At 65.1% G+C, this 16,313-nt stretch overlaps 2 protein-coding genes and 1 long non-coding RNA gene across 4 annotated transcripts; 1 reads left to right on the top strand and 2 right to left on the bottom strand.

Moving 5' to 3' along the window:
* Positions 1-545: 545 nt before the first annotated feature.
* On the bottom strand, positions 546-3,773 carry CKB (creatine kinase B). Its single transcript, XM_086362794.1, has 8 exons — positions 3,706-3,773; positions 3,199-3,403; positions 2,857-3,011; positions 2,648-2,780; positions 2,173-2,344; positions 1,386-1,509; positions 1,020-1,209; positions 546-937 (listed from the first exon to the last, which is right to left on the bottom strand). The coding sequence occupies exons 2-8, from the start codon at positions 3,389-3,391 to the stop codon at positions 759-761; spliced, it is 1,146 nt and encodes a 381-aa protein (XP_086218920.1). The 5' UTR covers positions 3,392-3,403; positions 3,706-3,773; the 3' UTR covers positions 546-758.
* Positions 3,774-8,816: 5,043 nt separating this feature from the next.
* TRMT61A (tRNA methyltransferase 61A) lies at positions 8,817-15,207 on the top strand. Of its 2 annotated transcripts, none has more exons than XM_086362796.1 (4): positions 8,817-8,893; positions 9,453-9,813; positions 12,154-12,420; positions 14,102-15,207. In XM_086362796.1, the coding sequence occupies exons 2-4, from the start codon at positions 9,483-9,485 to the stop codon at positions 14,359-14,361; spliced, it is 858 nt and encodes a 285-aa protein (XP_086218922.1). In that variant the 5' UTR covers positions 8,817-8,893; positions 9,453-9,482; the 3' UTR covers positions 14,362-15,207. The 2 variants fall into 2 exon arrangements, with proteins under 2 accessions (XP_086218922.1, XP_086218921.1); XM_086362795.1 differs by having other exon boundaries at positions 8,817-9,156.
* On the bottom strand, positions 9,768-10,641 carry LOC147348889 (uncharacterized). The gene is made up of 3 exons (XR_015149379.1): positions 10,403-10,641; positions 9,914-9,948; positions 9,768-9,833 (listed from the first exon to the last, which is right to left on the bottom strand). It is a non-coding gene; the product is annotated as an uncharacterized LOC147348889 (long non-coding RNA).
* Positions 15,208-16,313: the final 1,106 nt, after the last annotated feature.

Raw genomic sequence — 16,313 nt, 5'->3', positions numbered from 1 at the left:
CTGGGGCACGGAGGGTCCTAGAGAGGAGGCTGCAAAGATGGGGGTACAGCGGGGGCCCTGGAGCTCCCTGGGAGGGATGGGAGGGCTAGGCCTGAGGAGGCTAGAAGGGAAGGAAGCAGAGCAGAGAGATTATTTAGGAAATAGAGTAGGTGTTGGGGTGGGAGGGGGAGGCAGCAGGGAGAAGCTGCTTGGAAGAGGAGGAAATGGCTTTCGGGGGCGGAGCTGGAAAAGTACCAAATTTCTGGGCTCCTGCCCTTCCCCCCAGCATCTAGAGCTCCTCCAGGCTACAGTGCCAGTGAAGTGCCAGGCTCCACCCCGCAGGCCCCCGAATAGATCTCTAGATGCTCAGGCTGAGTCTCTGCCAGCAGCCCAACAGTCCTGCAGGGAGGGCCAAGGCAGGAGGGCAGAGGTTCACGGAATAGGACGAGGGGGCGGGGGGCCACAGCAGGGTCCCAGCTGACAGTGAGGTGGATGGGGTAGGCCAAGCCTCAGAACCAGGTGCTGGGCCCTGGGCTGCCCTGGAAAAAGGAGGCACCACTCAGACCTGGGGCAGGCCAAAACCCTAGTTTATTTCAGCATCAGCAACATCTCAGCCATCACAAAAATAAACTCTACCGAGGGCGACGGAAGTCTCTACAGTAAGGTTAAGGGCTCAGCCACCACACAGCGAGCCTCCAGGGCACGTGGTGGGCACGGCCCGGGCAATAAGTTAGGAAGCAGCTGAGGAGCTGGTGGCGGCGGCAGGTGTGGCCAGGGCTTCACTTCTGGGCCGGCATGAGGTCATCGATGGCCTGGCCCTGCTCCAGCCGCTGCTCCATCTCGATGAGCAGCTTCACACCGTCCACCACCATCTGCACCAGCTCCACCTCCGAGAAGCCCAGGCGGTCGGCATTTGAGACGTCGAAGACCCCGCCCACGGCGGCCGTGTCCACACCGCCTGGGGAGACAGCCAGCTCAGCCGGGCTGGGTGGGGGGCGGCCCTGGGAGAGTGGGCAGCTGCCCGGAGCCCCCCTACTCACCTGTGCCTCGCTTCTGAAGCCGCAGCCGCTTGAGCACCTCGGGGAACTTCTCGTGCTTGCCCAGGTGGGGCAGCTTGATGTGCACCCCGGCCCGCAGCCCCGTGCCCAGGTTGGACGGGCAGGTGAGGATGTAGCCCAGGTGAGGGTTCCACATGAACTCGTAGTTCTTAGACTTGAAGAGCGTTTCAATCTGGAAATGGAAAAGGTGTGAAAGGGGAGGCCTGGCTGAGACACCCCTCCCCAGGGGACCAGCTGGGACCTGGGGTGCCCCCTCCCATAGGACCCTGAGGCAACAAAGACCTGGGCTCCCCGGGGGGTTGATGGGGCACCTCCATCTCTGCCTGAACCCTGGGGCCTGGCCCTGACCTGGGTGAGGCCGTTGCAGAAGCGTGTGAACACCTCCTTCATGTTGCCACCCTTTTGCATGGAGATGACCCGCAGATGGTCCTCCTCGTTGATCCACACCAGGAAGGTCTTATTGTCGTTATGCCTGGGGGAGGGGCACAGTCAAGCCTCCTCCCTGGACGAGGGGCTCGGGACACATCCAGGAACAAAACCTCGCGAGGCCCCCAGGGCCGGGGCACTTCCCAAGTCGCTGAGGTGCTAGCTGTGCCTAGGGCCGGGGGGCGGGGGGGGGGGTTGCTATCACGACTCTAGCCCTATCAACACCCTGGGGGCACACAGGGCACTTCAGAGAGGGCACACGAAGCCCTGAGCTGCTTCCCAGCTAGCCGGTCAGGTACCGTGTGGTCCCCACTTAGGGGGTGAGGGGCAGAGGCAGCTGGCCCAGCCCCGCCCACGGGGGTCGCTTTATCCCGGCGCAGAGGCCCGGTGCCCGGACCGTGCGATCAGATCCGGAGCCTGTGAGCCCTGCTCCCCACCCCCACTCGAGGAAGCGTCTGCGTCATCCCGCACCTGACCGACTCCCCGCGGGCGGCGGGTGGGAAAGGAGAGAGCAAACAAGAGCCGCGGCTCCCGGAGGCGGGGGGAGGGAGGAGAAACGCCGACACGACGGCCCCACCCGCCCGAGGCCCTCCGCACCAGCGAGGTCAAAGTCTCCCGCGAGGAGGCCCGGCGGCACCAAACCCACCTGAGGAGCGCGGGGCCGCCCTCCTCCTCCGGTACGGGGCAGGGGGGGCCGGGGGATACGCACCAGATGCCGCGGGCGTCGGGCCAGTCGCGGGCCATGCCCGAAGCCAGCAGCAGGGGCGACACGGGCTTATCGAAAAGGAAGTGGTCGTCGATAAGCTGCTGTTGCTCCGCCTCAGTCATGCTTTTGAGCGCATAGTACCTCCCCGCCAGGTCACCGTCCAGGCTCGACAGGGCTGCGGAGGAACGCGCTCAGGAGGACGTGTGGGCTCCTGCCCCACCCCGTACCCCCAGGATGCCCGCTCGGCCTGGCTTGGAGCCCAGTTAGTCCTCCAGGTCCGAGCGGCGGGCCGCTCCGGAGCTACACGGCCCAAGCCGACCCTCGGCCGGCCCCAGGGCTCTGTGGGCGCGGGGCTGGCTCGGTCCCTCCGGGAAACCCGAGCCGACGGGGAGATAAGAGCGCGGCAGCTCGGGTGACTGGTAAACAGGCCGGCAGGGCCCGGGGCCGAAGAGCGCCGCTCAGCGGGCCGGACCCTTACCTTCGACGGCGAGCTTCTCGATGGCGCGGCGCTCCCCACGGCTGCAGTGCGGGGGGAGGCAGAAGCCGCGGATGCTGCGGCCCGTGCGCACCCGCGAGCTCAGCACGTAGTTGGGATCCAGGTCGTCGCCGCCCTGGGGGCCGAGCAGGGCTGAGCGCTGGGCAACCCCTCCCCACCCAGCCGGCCCCTCGCCCTGGGCCACCCCGCACCTGCAGGTTGTCGGGGTTGAGGTCGGTCTTGTGCTCGTCGGTGGGCTTATAGCCTCCGTGCCGGTCCTCGATGATGGGGTCAAAGAGCTCTTTGAACACGTCGTACGACTCCTCATCGCCGGCCACACAGCCCACGGTCATGATATAGGGGTGGCCTGGGGGGAGCGCGGAATGGGGACAGTGACGTCACTGCCAGACCCGAGCAAGCCGCCGAGGACCCTGCAGCTGTGCGCGCAAAGAGGGCGCCCGGACCTTGGCCCGGGGGGCGGGGGACGAGGGAGCGGGGGCGCTGGACCCCAGCCGCGGGCTCCTGTCCTGACCTCGGGACTGAGGCGCGCGTACCTGGGTTGTCCACGCCGGTCTGGATGACGTCGTCCACCGTGAAGCCGCTCGGAGTGCTCTTAGCGCGCAGCTCGGCGTACAGCTCGGGGGTCAGCACCTTGGCCATGTGGTTGTTGTGGCCGCTGAGGTCGGGGAACTCATCTTCGGCCGGGAAGCGCAGCTTCAGCGTGTTGTGGCTATTGGAGAAGGGCATGGCGGCGGCGGGCTGCGGGTAGACGCGGGAGTCAGCGGGTCCCGAGGCTCCGGGCCTCCTGGTGACCTGCTAACCACCCAGGGCCCCGGGCTCCGGTCAGCCCGGTCTCGGTCAAGGTCAGCGGGGTCGGCGCTTGCACGCAGGGGGTTACCACAGCGCCCAGGACCCCCGGCCCAGCTGGCGCGCCCACTCCAGGCGGCGGACCCCGGGAGTTCCGGAGCGCGCGACGCCCTGGCCCTCGCCCCCCGCTCCGTGCACAATAACCCCCGCCTCGATGCCCCGCGCCCCCTACCCCCGGCCCCGGGCTCACTCACTGAGCAGTCGGGCAGGGGCGGGGGCTCTAGGTCCGTCTGCAGCTCAGGGCGCGGCGCAGGCGAAGAGCGGCGGCTCCGCGCTCCCGCGGCTCTTAAGGGGCGCGACGCAGGCCGCCCATTGGCCGCTATTTATAGCCCATTCATTCGATTGGGTCGCGCTGCGGGGTGGTGCCGCCGCTTTGTCCGCCACCCTCTGCCCCCGGAGCCCCCCCCACCCCACCCCAAGCAGCCCACCCCGACTATCCCCTGGCCGGGACCCCGCACAGCCTGCCTAACCCCACCTCGCTCCCGCCCAGGATCCCGAAGCCAGAACCTCAGGCCCTCGGACATTCCGGATTCCCCCACACCCACGCCTGCCTCCGAGCGGGAAACCGAGGCAGAAGAGCCTGCAGGCACTTGAGAACGCTCGGCCTGGTCTGCACCCCGGCCCCTGCCTTCCCCCCTCCCGCTAGTCCTCGCGGTGGTCGCAGAGACAGGCCAGGCGGGAGCCGTCCTGGGCTTCCACGGCAGGTACCGCCACCCCCCGCCGCCCAACACCCACCCCCCCCCTCAACCTTCTCCCGCCCAGTCTGAATTGGCGGCGAGCCGCCGACCTTCTTCAAGGTGCCCGCAGGCATCTCCCCGGAGATCTTGGTGCAGAGCGAAGGCACGCCAGAGGCGCAGTCTGGCTTCGGCCCAGCCCGGCGGCACCCTTGGTGCCGTGACCTTGGGCAAGTCCCCGGGCTTTGGGGTCATCTGAGCCAGAGACTCAGCCCCTTCTGGTTGATGAGCGAATACTGACTGCGGCCCTGCTGGGAAGTGCACAGTCTTAGAGCCCCCAGACCCCAGGCCTGGGCTCTCTCTTCCAGGGACAAATCCATCTCCACACCCCACCCCAAAGGTCATCCTCAGAGAATCTCCGCAGGGGCTAGAGGAAATACTCACAAACAGTAAGCACATGTGAGATTTAAAAAACAAAAAAACTCACTGAAAACCAGAATCATGCAAGTGAAAGAAATGACTCTGCCTTCCACTGTCCCCAACGCCCCAGACTGGCACCAGCCAGTGTTGGCTGTGGGCTGGGATGTGGGGAGATAGGCATTCACAGGCGACCTGCAATTGAGGAGTGCTACATCAGTTTTGGAGAGTAATTTGACAGTATTTATTAAAATGTAAAATCTTTGTACTCCATGACCCGGCAATCCCACTTCTAGGAATCCAGCCTATAGTCTCATCTCTGTCTGCACACAGGCCAACCCTCTCTAGTAGGAGAAACAGACACAAACAACCTGTATGTGACCGGATGCCCGTCTCCTGGGGGCTGACCGGGGGTGGGGAGGGCATCACCCCAGTGTGGAATATTATACAGCTATTGAAAAGTGCGACTTAGGGACTTCCCTGGTGGTGCAGTGGATAAGAACCCAGCGACCAATGCAGGGGACAGGGATTCGAGCCCTAGTCCAGGAAGATTCCACCTGCCCAAGGGGCAACTAAGTCCGTGCGCCGTAACTACTGAGCCCTGAGAGCGGAGAAGCCACTGCCAGAAGCAGCCGGCGGGCCACGACACAGAGCAGCCCCTGCTCCCTGCAACTGGGGAAAGCCTGAGCGCAGCAACGAAGACCCAGAGCAGCCAAAAATAAATCAATAAATATTTTTTTAAAGGGTGAACTGGCGCTTTTATGGTTAATGTCCATCATATGGTTGCTTTGTGAACAAAGCAAGGAAGTGGGGAAACACTTATCTATGTGTTTATTCAACAAAATCCCTCCAGGACTGCACAGGACTGCTGCTAGAGGAAGACTGTGAGCTTGGCAGCTGTGAGCAACCAGCCAAGGGAACAAGATATAGTCAAGAACCAGGAGGAGATGGGTGCCTCCGGCGGGGCCAAGCGGCGATCCGTGTGCGGGGGCCTCTGAGGGCGCTGGAGCACAGGGTGAGCACGTCCCTTTGCCTCTGCCTCTGTGCACCGCCTGCGGTTACCATGGAGGACTCCTGACTCTTCCCTTGCTCAATTTGGCGTGTTTTGACCTGCTCCCAGTCAGCATTTTTTTAGACCCGTAAAGCAAAGCAAGGTAAAAAGACAAATGGCTCTGGACTGGCCAGACAGGTGTTCTTTAAGCCTGAAATTCCTGTGTTCCGTGCCCCCTGCTGCCCCTCTCCCTAATTTTAGGAATATCTGCACCTGCCTTCCCCATCTCCCCGTGAACAAAGGCCTGATGGACTCAAGTTTCTGTTTCTAGAAAATGAGCTCTGGCCCTGGAGGCCTACTTGACTTTCAGACCCCGGGGATTGCAGGCGGAGGCGCTCAGGGCTTCCTTCCTCTTTGTAGCCTCAGCAGCTTCTCAGAAGGTCCCCCCCCCCCCCGCCGCCGCCCCCCGCACCTTCAGGCCACCAACGGCATGACCCACTTGGGGGGCGGGGGCAGGGAAAGACCCCGGTTCCCCTCTCTCTCCACAAGCGAGGTCCTCACTAGAGAAGCGAAGACCAGAGGCTTGAGGTCTTGCCCAGGGCCTGCTCTGGGGCTCCAGCAGGTCTCAGCCTTCTGAGATGCATGTTTTGTCCTAGTTTTGCAGATGAGCAAAGGGAAGATGAGAAGTGGGTGATGGGGAACTAGGTCCGAGGTCTGGCAATCCCCCTGTGATCCTGCAGTGCCTGGCCCTGTGCTAACCTGACCGAGGGCCCACCCTGCAGACCTCCAGCTGGCCACGCCTAGGCTGGACTCAGACTGACAACACATGTGGTCAGCAACTGTGACGGGGGAAGAGAGGAGGGGTCTTGGAGGCCTTTAGACCCAAAAGTCAGGGTGAGGCCCCTACTGGGCAGTGGCCACTTGGGAGCCTGGGTGGTCTTGAGCAAGGGAACAAGGAGGGGGGCCCAGGAGGGTACCAGCCTCCACCTCAGCAGAAGAACTCTGCTCCCAGCTAACCGAGCCCTCCCCTGTGGACCCTCCAGTCTCTCCAGGGCCCACAGGAGCCGGTTTGGCAGCGTCTGGGCAAGAAGCTAGGTGACATCATCCGGCCAGTTTATGGTCCAGGTTTCTCAGAAATCACACTTGGTTACACATTAACCACCTGGCCCTGGAGGGGGTGGGGAGCCTCAAAGGAGTCCCTGGCCTTTCATCCATAGGATACGGCCCTGCTCGGCAGGCACAGAGTGGGCCTGGTGGAGGAGGGCCAGGCCCCAAGCAGGGGCTGGGACTTCCTCCTAATGCCCTGTCCCTGAGCTCCACAGAACCCAAAGGGGAAGTTGGTTGGGGTCAGAAAAGGGGCAGGGGCTGCCTTGCGGCCACAGAGTTTGGTGGGGCAGGAGGCTGGGCAGGCCAGGGGAGAGGAGACCTTGGCTCAGAGATCAGAGTAGAACGGCCCTCCCCAGGGGCGTCATCGGCCTCCTGCTCTCCAGGGCCCTGTTCCTGCCTGCTCTCATCTTTCTTCCAATCTGCCTTTGGTTTTCTGAAGCTGAGTTTCCTGGCTTTAAATCCCAATCCCACTTTGGCCACATTAGCTGTGTAATTTTAGGCAAATTACTTGACTTTCCTGAGTTTGTAAAATGGTCCTTCTCTCACAGGATTGTGGGGAAGATTCAAAGTGATGACACTGAACTGGGCTTACACAGCATCAGTTTTTTTTTTTGTTTGTTTGTTTTTTGGGTGGGGGGAGCAATATATACACTCTGTCCTAGGCAAAGTACCCACCTGACCTGGCTAATCAGTTGGTGCTTGAGGACTCAGGCTGAGGGCTGAGCAGACTCACAAAAGACGGACAGCCCTGGGAAGGCTGCCTGGAGGAGGGGGCAATGGAGAAGCTGGCCAACCAGTCTCCCACAGAAAGGCGATGGGAAGTTGGGACCACAGGAAACCACTGCCGAGTCACCGAGTCCTAATTTAGGCTCTTAGAGTGCACTCAGCCTCTGAGTAGCTGAGAGGCTGGGGAAGAGGAACCCCCAAGAAGTGGAAAGTTGCTGTCTACCAGGAGAGCAATTAAGGGATGATTCAGGCCGGTGCAAAGTCATCTGCAACAAAGGTTGGCGAGCTGTAGATGGGAGTTGGGTTGTCCGAGAGGAGGAGGCAAGGCTGTGATGTAGCCACACGGGCAGCTGGTGGCCAGAGCACTGGCCCCACAGAGAATGGGAGGTCACTAAAGGCCCTCACCTTTCTCTCCTGGGGTTCCAAGACCCAGGCCCACTCAGGGAAGGGTCATGGAAGGGCTAAGGCTAGGCACCTGGGTCTCCATCATGGATTCTGCGGTCCGCAGACACCCTCACTAGCCCCGGCCCCAGAGGAGGGAAGAGTTCAGCGCCCCACAAGTTGGCAGGGCTCTGGGAAGGGACTGGTTCCGCAGGGCCTGGCCACTCCCAGATGTCCAGGATGGAGCAGCCTGGGCCTGGGAAGCGTGGCCAAGGGTCATGCTAGCTGGCTCTGAGTTGGGGCTCAGGCCCCAGCCTGGCTGGGTGGACTGGGGTCTCCATCAAATAAGGCCTGGCCCACGGGGACATGCACACTGGAGGAAGACGGTCCCTGCCCCCGTGCCCCTCCCCCGCACACACTCCGCCCAGAGCCTGGCTCTGATTCAGCCCCGCTGAGACACAGCAGGGCTGCAGCTTCCCTGTTTCTGCCGGGCCCTCCATCTGGCCCTCCCCCGCTCAGGCCGCTCTTCCTGTCCTCACTGACCCGGCCCCAAGAGGAGCCCCAGTGCTCAGCGCACCCTGGGTTCCAGGAGGGGACGCAGGGCTCCCTCCGTCCTGGAAGCGGCTTCCGCACTCCGGAGAACGTGCCCGTTTCAGGAGCGCCCAGGCCTGGGTCTAAGGCCGCTCCTGGCCACCGTCCCCTGCTGCTCAGGCTGCCTTCCGCCAAAGCTTTGTGGGACCACCCGTTCCTCTGCAGCTCAATTTTCTGGAGTTTCACCAGTCACGCGCGCGCCCACAGAGGAGACCGCGGCAGCTTGGGGGCGGGCTACCCGGACTCTCGGTGGTCTTGGGCGCGAGCAGACGGCACCCGGACAAGCCGATCGAGAGCGCGCCCCGGACGCGGGGACGGGCGTCGCGCGCTCCCGAGACCCCGCCCCCTCTCCCGGGAAGCCCCGCGCGCGCTGGGGGCGGGGCTCTGTGACGTCATCAGCGGGCGCCGCACCCTAGCCGGAGGCGGAAGTGCTGCCGCGGCGACGCGAAGCCACGTGCGGCGCCTCCAGGAGTCGGAGGCCGACGAGCGTCGCCGGTGAGGCTCGGCGGGGCTACAGTGGCAGAGCGCGGGTAGTGTGGGGGGCGTCTCCCCGGCAGGCCCTACACGTCCCGGCACCCCCCCCATGGCCGCGCCCAGCCCTGTTGCCGGCCTGGCCTGAGCCGCCGTCCCCGGCCTCTACGCAGGCCAGGCCGATGTTGCTGTTTATTGCCTGCTGCACGGCCCCAGCCTCCGCTTGGGGACCCGTGCATTTGCATCGCCCCGTCACCCGTCTGCCCAGGAGCCCGCCACGGGGGAAGGTGAAGAGGGGGCTTTCTGCCTGGCCTGGAGGTGACCTCGCGGGCCCCCCCTGCGTGGTCCCTCTCTTGTCTCACAGCTAGAGAACGGGAGCCAAGCTCCCAGAGAAGGATGCCGAGGGAGAGGGTCAGGCCCTTACTTTGTGGGAATCCTGGGACCCGGCCTCAGTCTCTCCGTCTGAGGTTTGGGCTGATGGCTCTCCTCTTAGGACCAGACCAGGAAGGGCTTTCTCCCTGGATGCCAGGCGCACAGTCCCACCTCCTGGCCCCTTACACGTTCATGCCCACACACCTCCCAGGTCCCCGGCACCTGTGGGACCAGCAGCACCATGAGCTTCGTGGCCTACGAGGAGCTGATCAAAGAGGGTGACACAGCCATCCTGTCCCTGGGCCATGGCGCGATGGTGGCCGTGCGCGTGCAGCGGGGGGCCCAGACCCAAACCCGGCACGGCGTGCTGCGGCACTCAGTAGACCTCATCGGCCGCCCCTTCGGCTCCAAGGTGACCTGCGGACGAGGCGGCTGGGTGTATGTGCTGCACCCCACGCCGGAGCTCTGGACACTGAACCTGCCGCACCGCACCCAGATCCTCTACTCCACCGACATCGCCCTGCTCACCATGATGCTGGAGCTTCGGCCTGGCTCCGTGGTCTGTGAATCCGGTGAGTTCCGCAGGCTGTCTCTGTTGATGAAGGCGGAGGTTAGACCCAGTGTCCAGGCAGCCTCAGCCTGCCCTTCCCAGGCAGAGGCACAGTTACTCACCATCTGTCTCTACAGGGTCTTTCTGGGGGGGCTCACTGCAGCGAGGTGGGGGGACAAACATAGGGAAGCTGGTTAGGAGACTGGTGCTGTCCTCTGGTGAGACTTGATGGGATCTGACCAAGGACAGCCTGCAGGAGGAACAGGCGCCCAGGGGGAAGCCTGCCTGTCTGAGGTGGGGAGGGGGTGGTGAGCGCTGCCTGGCGCTGACCAAGGTGCTGACAGAAGGGCAGGGGTGCCTGGCCTAGGAGTCCCTCACTGCCGCGAATGGGAGCCGAGGCCCAGGGCTGAGAATCGCCGCTTTCTGGAGGGAGGCCAGGGCTGCTCCAGGGTGCTCACTGTGGGGCAAGAGCCTGCCTTGTGCTCCTCCCAGGCCATCGCCTTCATCACTGAGGCCAGGCCTGGGGCGCAGATGAAAGTACCCGAAAGCCAGATATTCCCAGACTCTGCATGTGTGCATGCACACATGCGTGCGTGCACACACACACGTACGGGGGACCGAAGCTTGCAGCCTGGCCAAGAGAAGGTGTGCCTGGATTTCCAGAATGTTCTGCACGCCCCGGGCCCCTGTGCTCCAGGCTCATGAAGAGTTCCCAGCAGCACTGCTGCCAGCTTTTGGAGGCTTCAGGCCGTCTCCTCCATCTTTGGGCCTTGGTTTCTCCATGCGGACAATGGGATGGTTGCTTTTGCCTAGCCGATCACTTTGAAATGGAGAGAGTCAGATGCAGAATCTGAACAGTGAGTAGATTCAGAGAGTGGGTTAGGGGCTGGGCAGGGGCTGGCTGCTCAGCACCAGGGGAGCTGGGGGTGGACAGGATTCAGGGCCAGTTCATCCCCTGGTGCCTCCCACACCCACCCCTGGCCACAAGGCATCCACGGCCAGGACCTGGCTCCACTCAGCTGAAAAGCGCGGTCAGTGAGCGGGCTTCTGGGCTCCTCTGAGGTGCCAGCTCCCCTTCTGGGAACCGTGGTAGAGCTGCGACAAGTCAGGCTGGGTTTCTGCTTCTCGAAGGGGACAGACAGTGGGCTCAGCATGACTGTCTCAGTATTACTGTGGACTGCGCATTTGAGGGTGACTGAGAGGAGTCCCTCCGGCTGGGTGGTCATGGAGGACCTGATGGGGAGCCGTGAATAGCCACAGGGGAGGGTCACCCTGAGGGAGAGCCTCGCAGAGACCCTGCATGGGGGACTGTCGAGGAGGCCAGGATGGCAGGAGCAGGAATGAGGTCAGGGAGGAAGTGCATGCCTCCGGGGGTCACAATGAGTCCGACTCGGCCATGGAGCAGAGGCCTGGTCTGACGGAGGCTGCAGAGAACCACCGGCGGCTGTGGAGGCAGGCCTGAGGGCAGGGCTCGGGGGCTGTAACAGAGGCGGGGCGGGGGGGGCCCAGGTGGGCGCTGCGGGCAGCTGGGGAGAAGCACCTCCTAGAGAGATGGGGGAGGAGGTACCAGTGGGGGCGGGGGCGGCTCCATGGCGTCTGGCTGGGCAGTCACCGCCCTGGTCACTGGGTACAGAGGCTTGGCAGGGAGTTGCCTGGGCCTGGATCACTCCAGCTCTGCACTCGTAAATGCCGGGCTCTGTTTGCAGTCACGGGGGAGGTGGTCAGTGTGTAGTGGACACAGAGTATCTCCATCAAGCTTGGCATCTGGAGCCATGAGGGCTGGGGAGGTCGTGGGGGTGACCAGGGACTAGGGGGGCCCCCCCCCCGGCACTGCAGGACAAGATAGCAAGCAGAGGGGTAGCCTGAGGCTGGAGGAAAACAGGGATGATGACGTGGGTGCACGTTGGTCACTGTGTCACGGTGCCATGCGCTCACGCAGGGTGAGGGCAGAGCTGCACCGTGTGGCGGCAGCAGACTGGGGGCAGGAAGGTGGACGGACCTGCATCCCTTGGGCCCGGCCACATGGGGCGAGGCCAGCCTCCGCTCTGCACAGACCCTGCAGGGCCCTGGGGCAGTCTGGCCCCTCTCAGGACCCCTGTTGGAGCCCCCAGTCGGGGCAGCAGGGTTTGCTCCAGAGCTGGGGTGGGCAGGGCTGCCCCCTCCCCCAGCAGGACCTGCACCAGATCAATAGGCAGCTCCCCCACCCCCACCTGGGACAGTCCCTGTGTCCCAGGACCCCACAGGGAGCTCTGGACTGGTGCCTGCTGATAACCCGGGCTGGGCTGGCCTCGTGGGCCCTGGTGGGTCTCCCCAGGGTGAGGGTGCACTCGTTTCCCACCTGACTCCTGCCCCACCCGGCCAGGCACCGGCAGCGGCTCCGTGTCCCATGCCATCATCCGCACCATCGCGCCCACGGGCCACCTGCACACGGTGGAGTTCCACCAGCAGCGGGCGGAGAGGGCGCGGGAGGAGTTCCAGGAGCACCGTGTGGGCCGCTGGGTGACCGTGCTGAACCAGGACGTGTGCCGTAGCGGCTTCGGCGTGAGCCATGTGGCGGACGCCGTCTTCCTGGACATCCCCTCGCCTTGGGAGGCTGTGGGGCATGCCTGGGATGCCCTCAAGGTCGAAGGTGAGCCGGGCTTCTGGGAATGAAAGGGTCAGGGTGGGTCAGAGTGGCCCAGAGAGGTTGGAGGGTGGTTGGAGAAGTCAGGACTGGGGAATGCGGGGCTCAGCTGGGCCCCTGCCCCTTGGCTTGGCCCACTCCCACCCCAAGGTGGGTGATATCTGAGGTCTCTGGGGAATGTCCTCGCAGCCCTGCCTGAGTGAGAGGCAGGGCATGCCAGAAGTCAGAGGTCAGCCCCTGACCCCAGCCAGTCCCTGCAGAGTCTCCCCTCCCCACCAGCCGCAAGCCGGGCGAATGCACCCCTTTTAGGGAAGATGTTGGGTGCAGAGGCGGGGAGGTCGGCTCTGAGCCAGGAGGCGCTGGCGAGGCCTTGGGTTTTTCCCTTTTCTGGAGAAGTTGCTGGCTCTGGCAGCCAGGCCCCCCTGCCTCCTCCCTGCTGAGCAGAGCAGCGGGAGGGGGAAGCCTGGAACCCCCGGGGATGGCCCGCCCCTCTGAACGCCGATGCTTGGCCAGTGGGTCCCAGTGGGTCCCCTGCCCGCTGGCCTTGGACTCCCGTGTCCCCGGTCTGTGCCAGGGTGGCCAGGGAGCACCAGCTCCCTTGTCCCCGCCCCTTCGGCTTGGCCCCCGACGCCCGCAGATCCCTCCTGCCCCGGGGACCCCAGCGGGCCCTGGCCTGGGAGCCCTGTGTGTTTTGTCCTGTCCCCTCCGCCCCACTGAGCCCCGCTCTCTGCATCTGCTTGTTCTGGCCCAGAGGCTCCAGACTCCCTCGTGGTCTGGCGGTTCTCCAGGGCTCTCCTGCCTGCGTGAGCCCGGCGCCGGCTCAGTTCAGCCCCCGGGGATCGGCCCTGTCCGGTGGGGCCGCCTCGACTGTGCACACAGGGGCTGGGCTCCCCGAGGTGACCCTGTGCCCTCCAGCTTGACCTCAACTCTGGCTCCGAGCCCAGGCCTCCCTGGCGGGGCTGAGATGACCAGGCCTCGGGGACCTTTGAGGGCTGTCCCCGGGCACCTCCCCTCCCCAACCTCTCCCCTCCCCCAGCCTGGCTTCCCCGCCCCTGCCCTGCAGGGGGGATCTGGGAGGGGCCTGGGCCGGTGCCCGTCTGGGGGCGGTGGCAGGCAGGAAGGGGCTCCCGCCCCCGCCCTTCATCCCTGAGCCTAGGGCTGGCTCCGGAGGCGCCTCCAGTTGCAGAAGCCTCTAATTTTCTTTGACAGCAGCCCCCGCCCCAGGCCGCTCCTTGTGGCTGGAGCTGTTCTGGGCTCAGCGCTCCAGCAGCTGCCGTGCGGAGACTCCACCCTGGCCCCAGCCCTCGGCCGCCAGTGGGGGTCGGGGTGGCTGTGCCCGCTGGCGGCCCAGGGGGTGAGGTGGTGGACTTGGTGCAGGCGGCCCCTTCCTCGTGGGCCCTGCCAGCTCCTCCACTCTGAGGCCTCAGCTCCTCGTGGCCGGAGGGCTTGGCCGTCCTCGGAGCCCAGAGCCGGGGTCTGGGCGTCCACGCCTCGCACACCGGGGTGTCTCCCAACACCCACTCCTGAAGGGGCCAGGCTGCATTGCCTCTGCGCTGTGGTCCCGGCCACAGAGCCCTGGGCAGAGGGACGCCGGCGGCGGGGGGCTGGGCTCTGGGGTGGCCGGGGGCGGGGCTTGGCGCCCGCCCTCTGACCCGGCCTCTTGCTTCCCACCCCCACCCCCACGCAGGTGGGCGCTTCTGCTCCTTCTCACCCTGCATTGAGCAGGTGCAGCGCACATGCCAGGCGCTGGCGGCCTGCGGCTTCTCGGAGCTGAGCACCCTGGAGGTGCTGCCGCAGGTCTACAATGTGCGCACCGTCAGCCTGCCCGTGCCCGACCTGGGGGCCCGCCCCGGCCCCGACGCCGCCCCCTTCCGCAGCGGCACGCCCATGAAGGAGACCGTGGGTCACACCGGCTACCTGACCTTCGCCACCAAGACTCCGGGCTAGGGAGCCGCGCCCGGGAGCCCCGGGGGCTGGGAGGCGAGCCTCGGCCTGAGACTGCCTTGTATGGTCAGCGGCCGCCTGCCAGGGCTGGTGTTTAGAAATGGACCTGCAGCGGGGAGGCTGGGGCGAGGGTGCCTCCCCGGACGGCTGGCGGGGTGATGGGTGGGGGGCTGCCGCCGTGTGCAGCGTCATGGCCCTGGCAGGGAGCGCTCCTGCCTGCGGCCCCCCGGGGTCAGTGTGCCCGTCCTGCCGGCTCGTGGCCTCGCAGTCTTCACTTCCACGGGCTCCTCCGGGTGGGCACATGGCCCCAAACAGGGAGGGTGGAGGAGGAGGCCCGGGACGGTGGCCTTGGGCCCAGGACCCCCACCGCCCAGCTGCCAGCAGAGAGGTGGCTTCAGGCCCGACACCCCCACTGGGCGCTGCACCGGCCGTGTGCCCAGGTTCCCTCCTGGCAGGCCCCATCCGCCACCTGGCTTCTCCACCCAGGAAGCGCCTCCTCCGAGGCCCCGGCCCCGCCAAAGCCTCAGGTGCGGATCACGTGGCGGAGAGCAGAGCCGGGCGTGGGCCTGCCTCCTGGCGGCTGGCGGCGCTAGAGCTGGTCTGTGTGCCTGCCCGGAGGGGACCCGGGGTCCTGGACTGAGCTCCGCGCCGCGCCGCACCGCCTCGCCCGGCCTCCGGTTCCGTGTGGCCTCCCCCAGCACCCTGTTTCACAAAGGGCTGGGGTGCCTGCTCTGGTCTCAGGCCGCCCGCAGGAGCCTCAGTGACCCCTTGTTGGCACGAGAGCAGCTGGTCTGGGGCTGCTGCCCAACCACCCCCGGCGGAGAAATAAACGCTGTTGCCCCCACGCAATGACTGGTCCCCTGGTGCCTCGAGCCTGGTCCTCCGCTCCCTGCAGCACCACCCAGCTGGACCTCACCACATGGCCACCCGGCCCCTGCTTCTTCCTCTCCCAGGGCCACTGCCACGGGGCTGTGGACTCCAGGACAATGGCCTGGGACATGGTGGACAAAGGGGCCAGTGTGAAGCCACCCCCACCCGGCTGCAGAGAGGGCTGCTTGTTCCTGGAGTGGGGGTGGGAGAGGGGAGAAAGCTCCAGCTGTGTGTGTGTGTGTGTGTGTGTGTGTGTGTGTATTTCCGTCCATGTCTGGCTTGCGGGGGTGTGTGCATCCGTCCATGCATGTCCGGCTGGGCCCAACCTTCCAGGCCTGCTGTTCTGGCCCCAGCCCACCTCCCAGGTTTTGGGGGTCCTTGGGGTTGTGCCAAATGAGGTGAACCTCCAAGAGGACCAGTCTCCTGTTTCATCACAGGGCAGGGTGGCGGGGGGTGGACACCCTGTCTCCTAGGAAGACCTGTGTCCCCTGTGAGACCCTAGGGTCCCCTGAACCCCTTGCTCTGCTCCAGGGGTCATGTCTGCCTTCAAGGACCTGTGCTGACCTCTGACGACAAGTCTAATGTGGGGACAGGAAGGGCCTGGGCTCTCCTTGGCCTTTGGGAAAGGCCCATGGGGTGTACGTGTAGGGGGCAGGCCCTGTGCTGCCTGGGGGGAGGTTCTGGGGCCTGCACCAGGGTCCCCGTGAGCCGGAAGGGAGGCCAGCCCAGGACGGATGACGGGCGTAGGGCCACCAGGTTCGGGGTCAGGATTCCTGGCCTCCTGTCCACGTATGTGGTTATACTTGGCACAGAGCTGCTCTTTTACGTATGGATGGTCCTCCAGCCCCTCGACTGGGCCCACACACGAGCCCCCAGAGCTCCACCAGACCTCGATCCCATCCCAGGGGCTTTAGCCTGGAGCCCCACCTGGCCCTGAGCCAGCAGTGAGCTCCCGCGCACCCTTCAAAGCCCCTCAAGCGTCCTGGTGCCTCTCACCCCTGCCCCCAGGTAGTCTCCCACTCAACGCTTCGCTGCGCCCCGGCACCCCAGCTAGCGATCCCCTGCAGACAGATGGCCAGAAGCCA

Source organism: Bos grunniens, chromosome 21 (assembly GCF_055505025.1).
Source record: "Bos grunniens cultivar Pamir isolate PY7600 chromosome 21, Bosgru_T2T1.0, whole genome shotgun sequence".
NCBI lineage: Eukaryota > Metazoa > Chordata > Mammalia > Artiodactyla > Bovidae > Bos > Bos grunniens.
Note: the sequence above shows the minus strand (reverse complement) of the source record. Positions and strands in the feature narration are given on the sequence as shown.

Coding starts and splice junctions, on each gene's coding strand:
- TRMT61A (XM_086362795.1), top strand. CDS start 9,052: ATGTTGCTGTTTATTGCCTGCTGCACGGCCCCAGCCTCCGCTTGGGGA. Junction 9,157..9,452: donor GGAGCCCGCCACGGGGGAAG/GTGAAGAGGGGG, acceptor CACACCTCCCAG/GTCCCCGGCACCTGTGGGAC. Junction 9,814..12,153: donor CTCCGTGGTCTGTGAATCCG/GTGAGTTCCGCA, acceptor CCACCCGGCCAG/GCACCGGCAGCGGCTCCGTG.
- CKB (XM_086362794.1), bottom strand. CDS start 3,391: ATGCCCTTCTCCAATAGCCACAACACGCTGAAGCTGCGCTTCCCGGCC. Junction 2,781..2,856: donor TCAACCCCGACAACCTGCAG/GTGCGGGGTGGC, acceptor CTCGGCCCCCAG/GGCGGCGACGACCTGGATCC. Junction 1,510..2,172: donor CCCGACGCCCGCGGCATCTG/GTGCGTATCCCC, acceptor CCCCTCCCCCAG/GCATAACGACAATAAGACCT.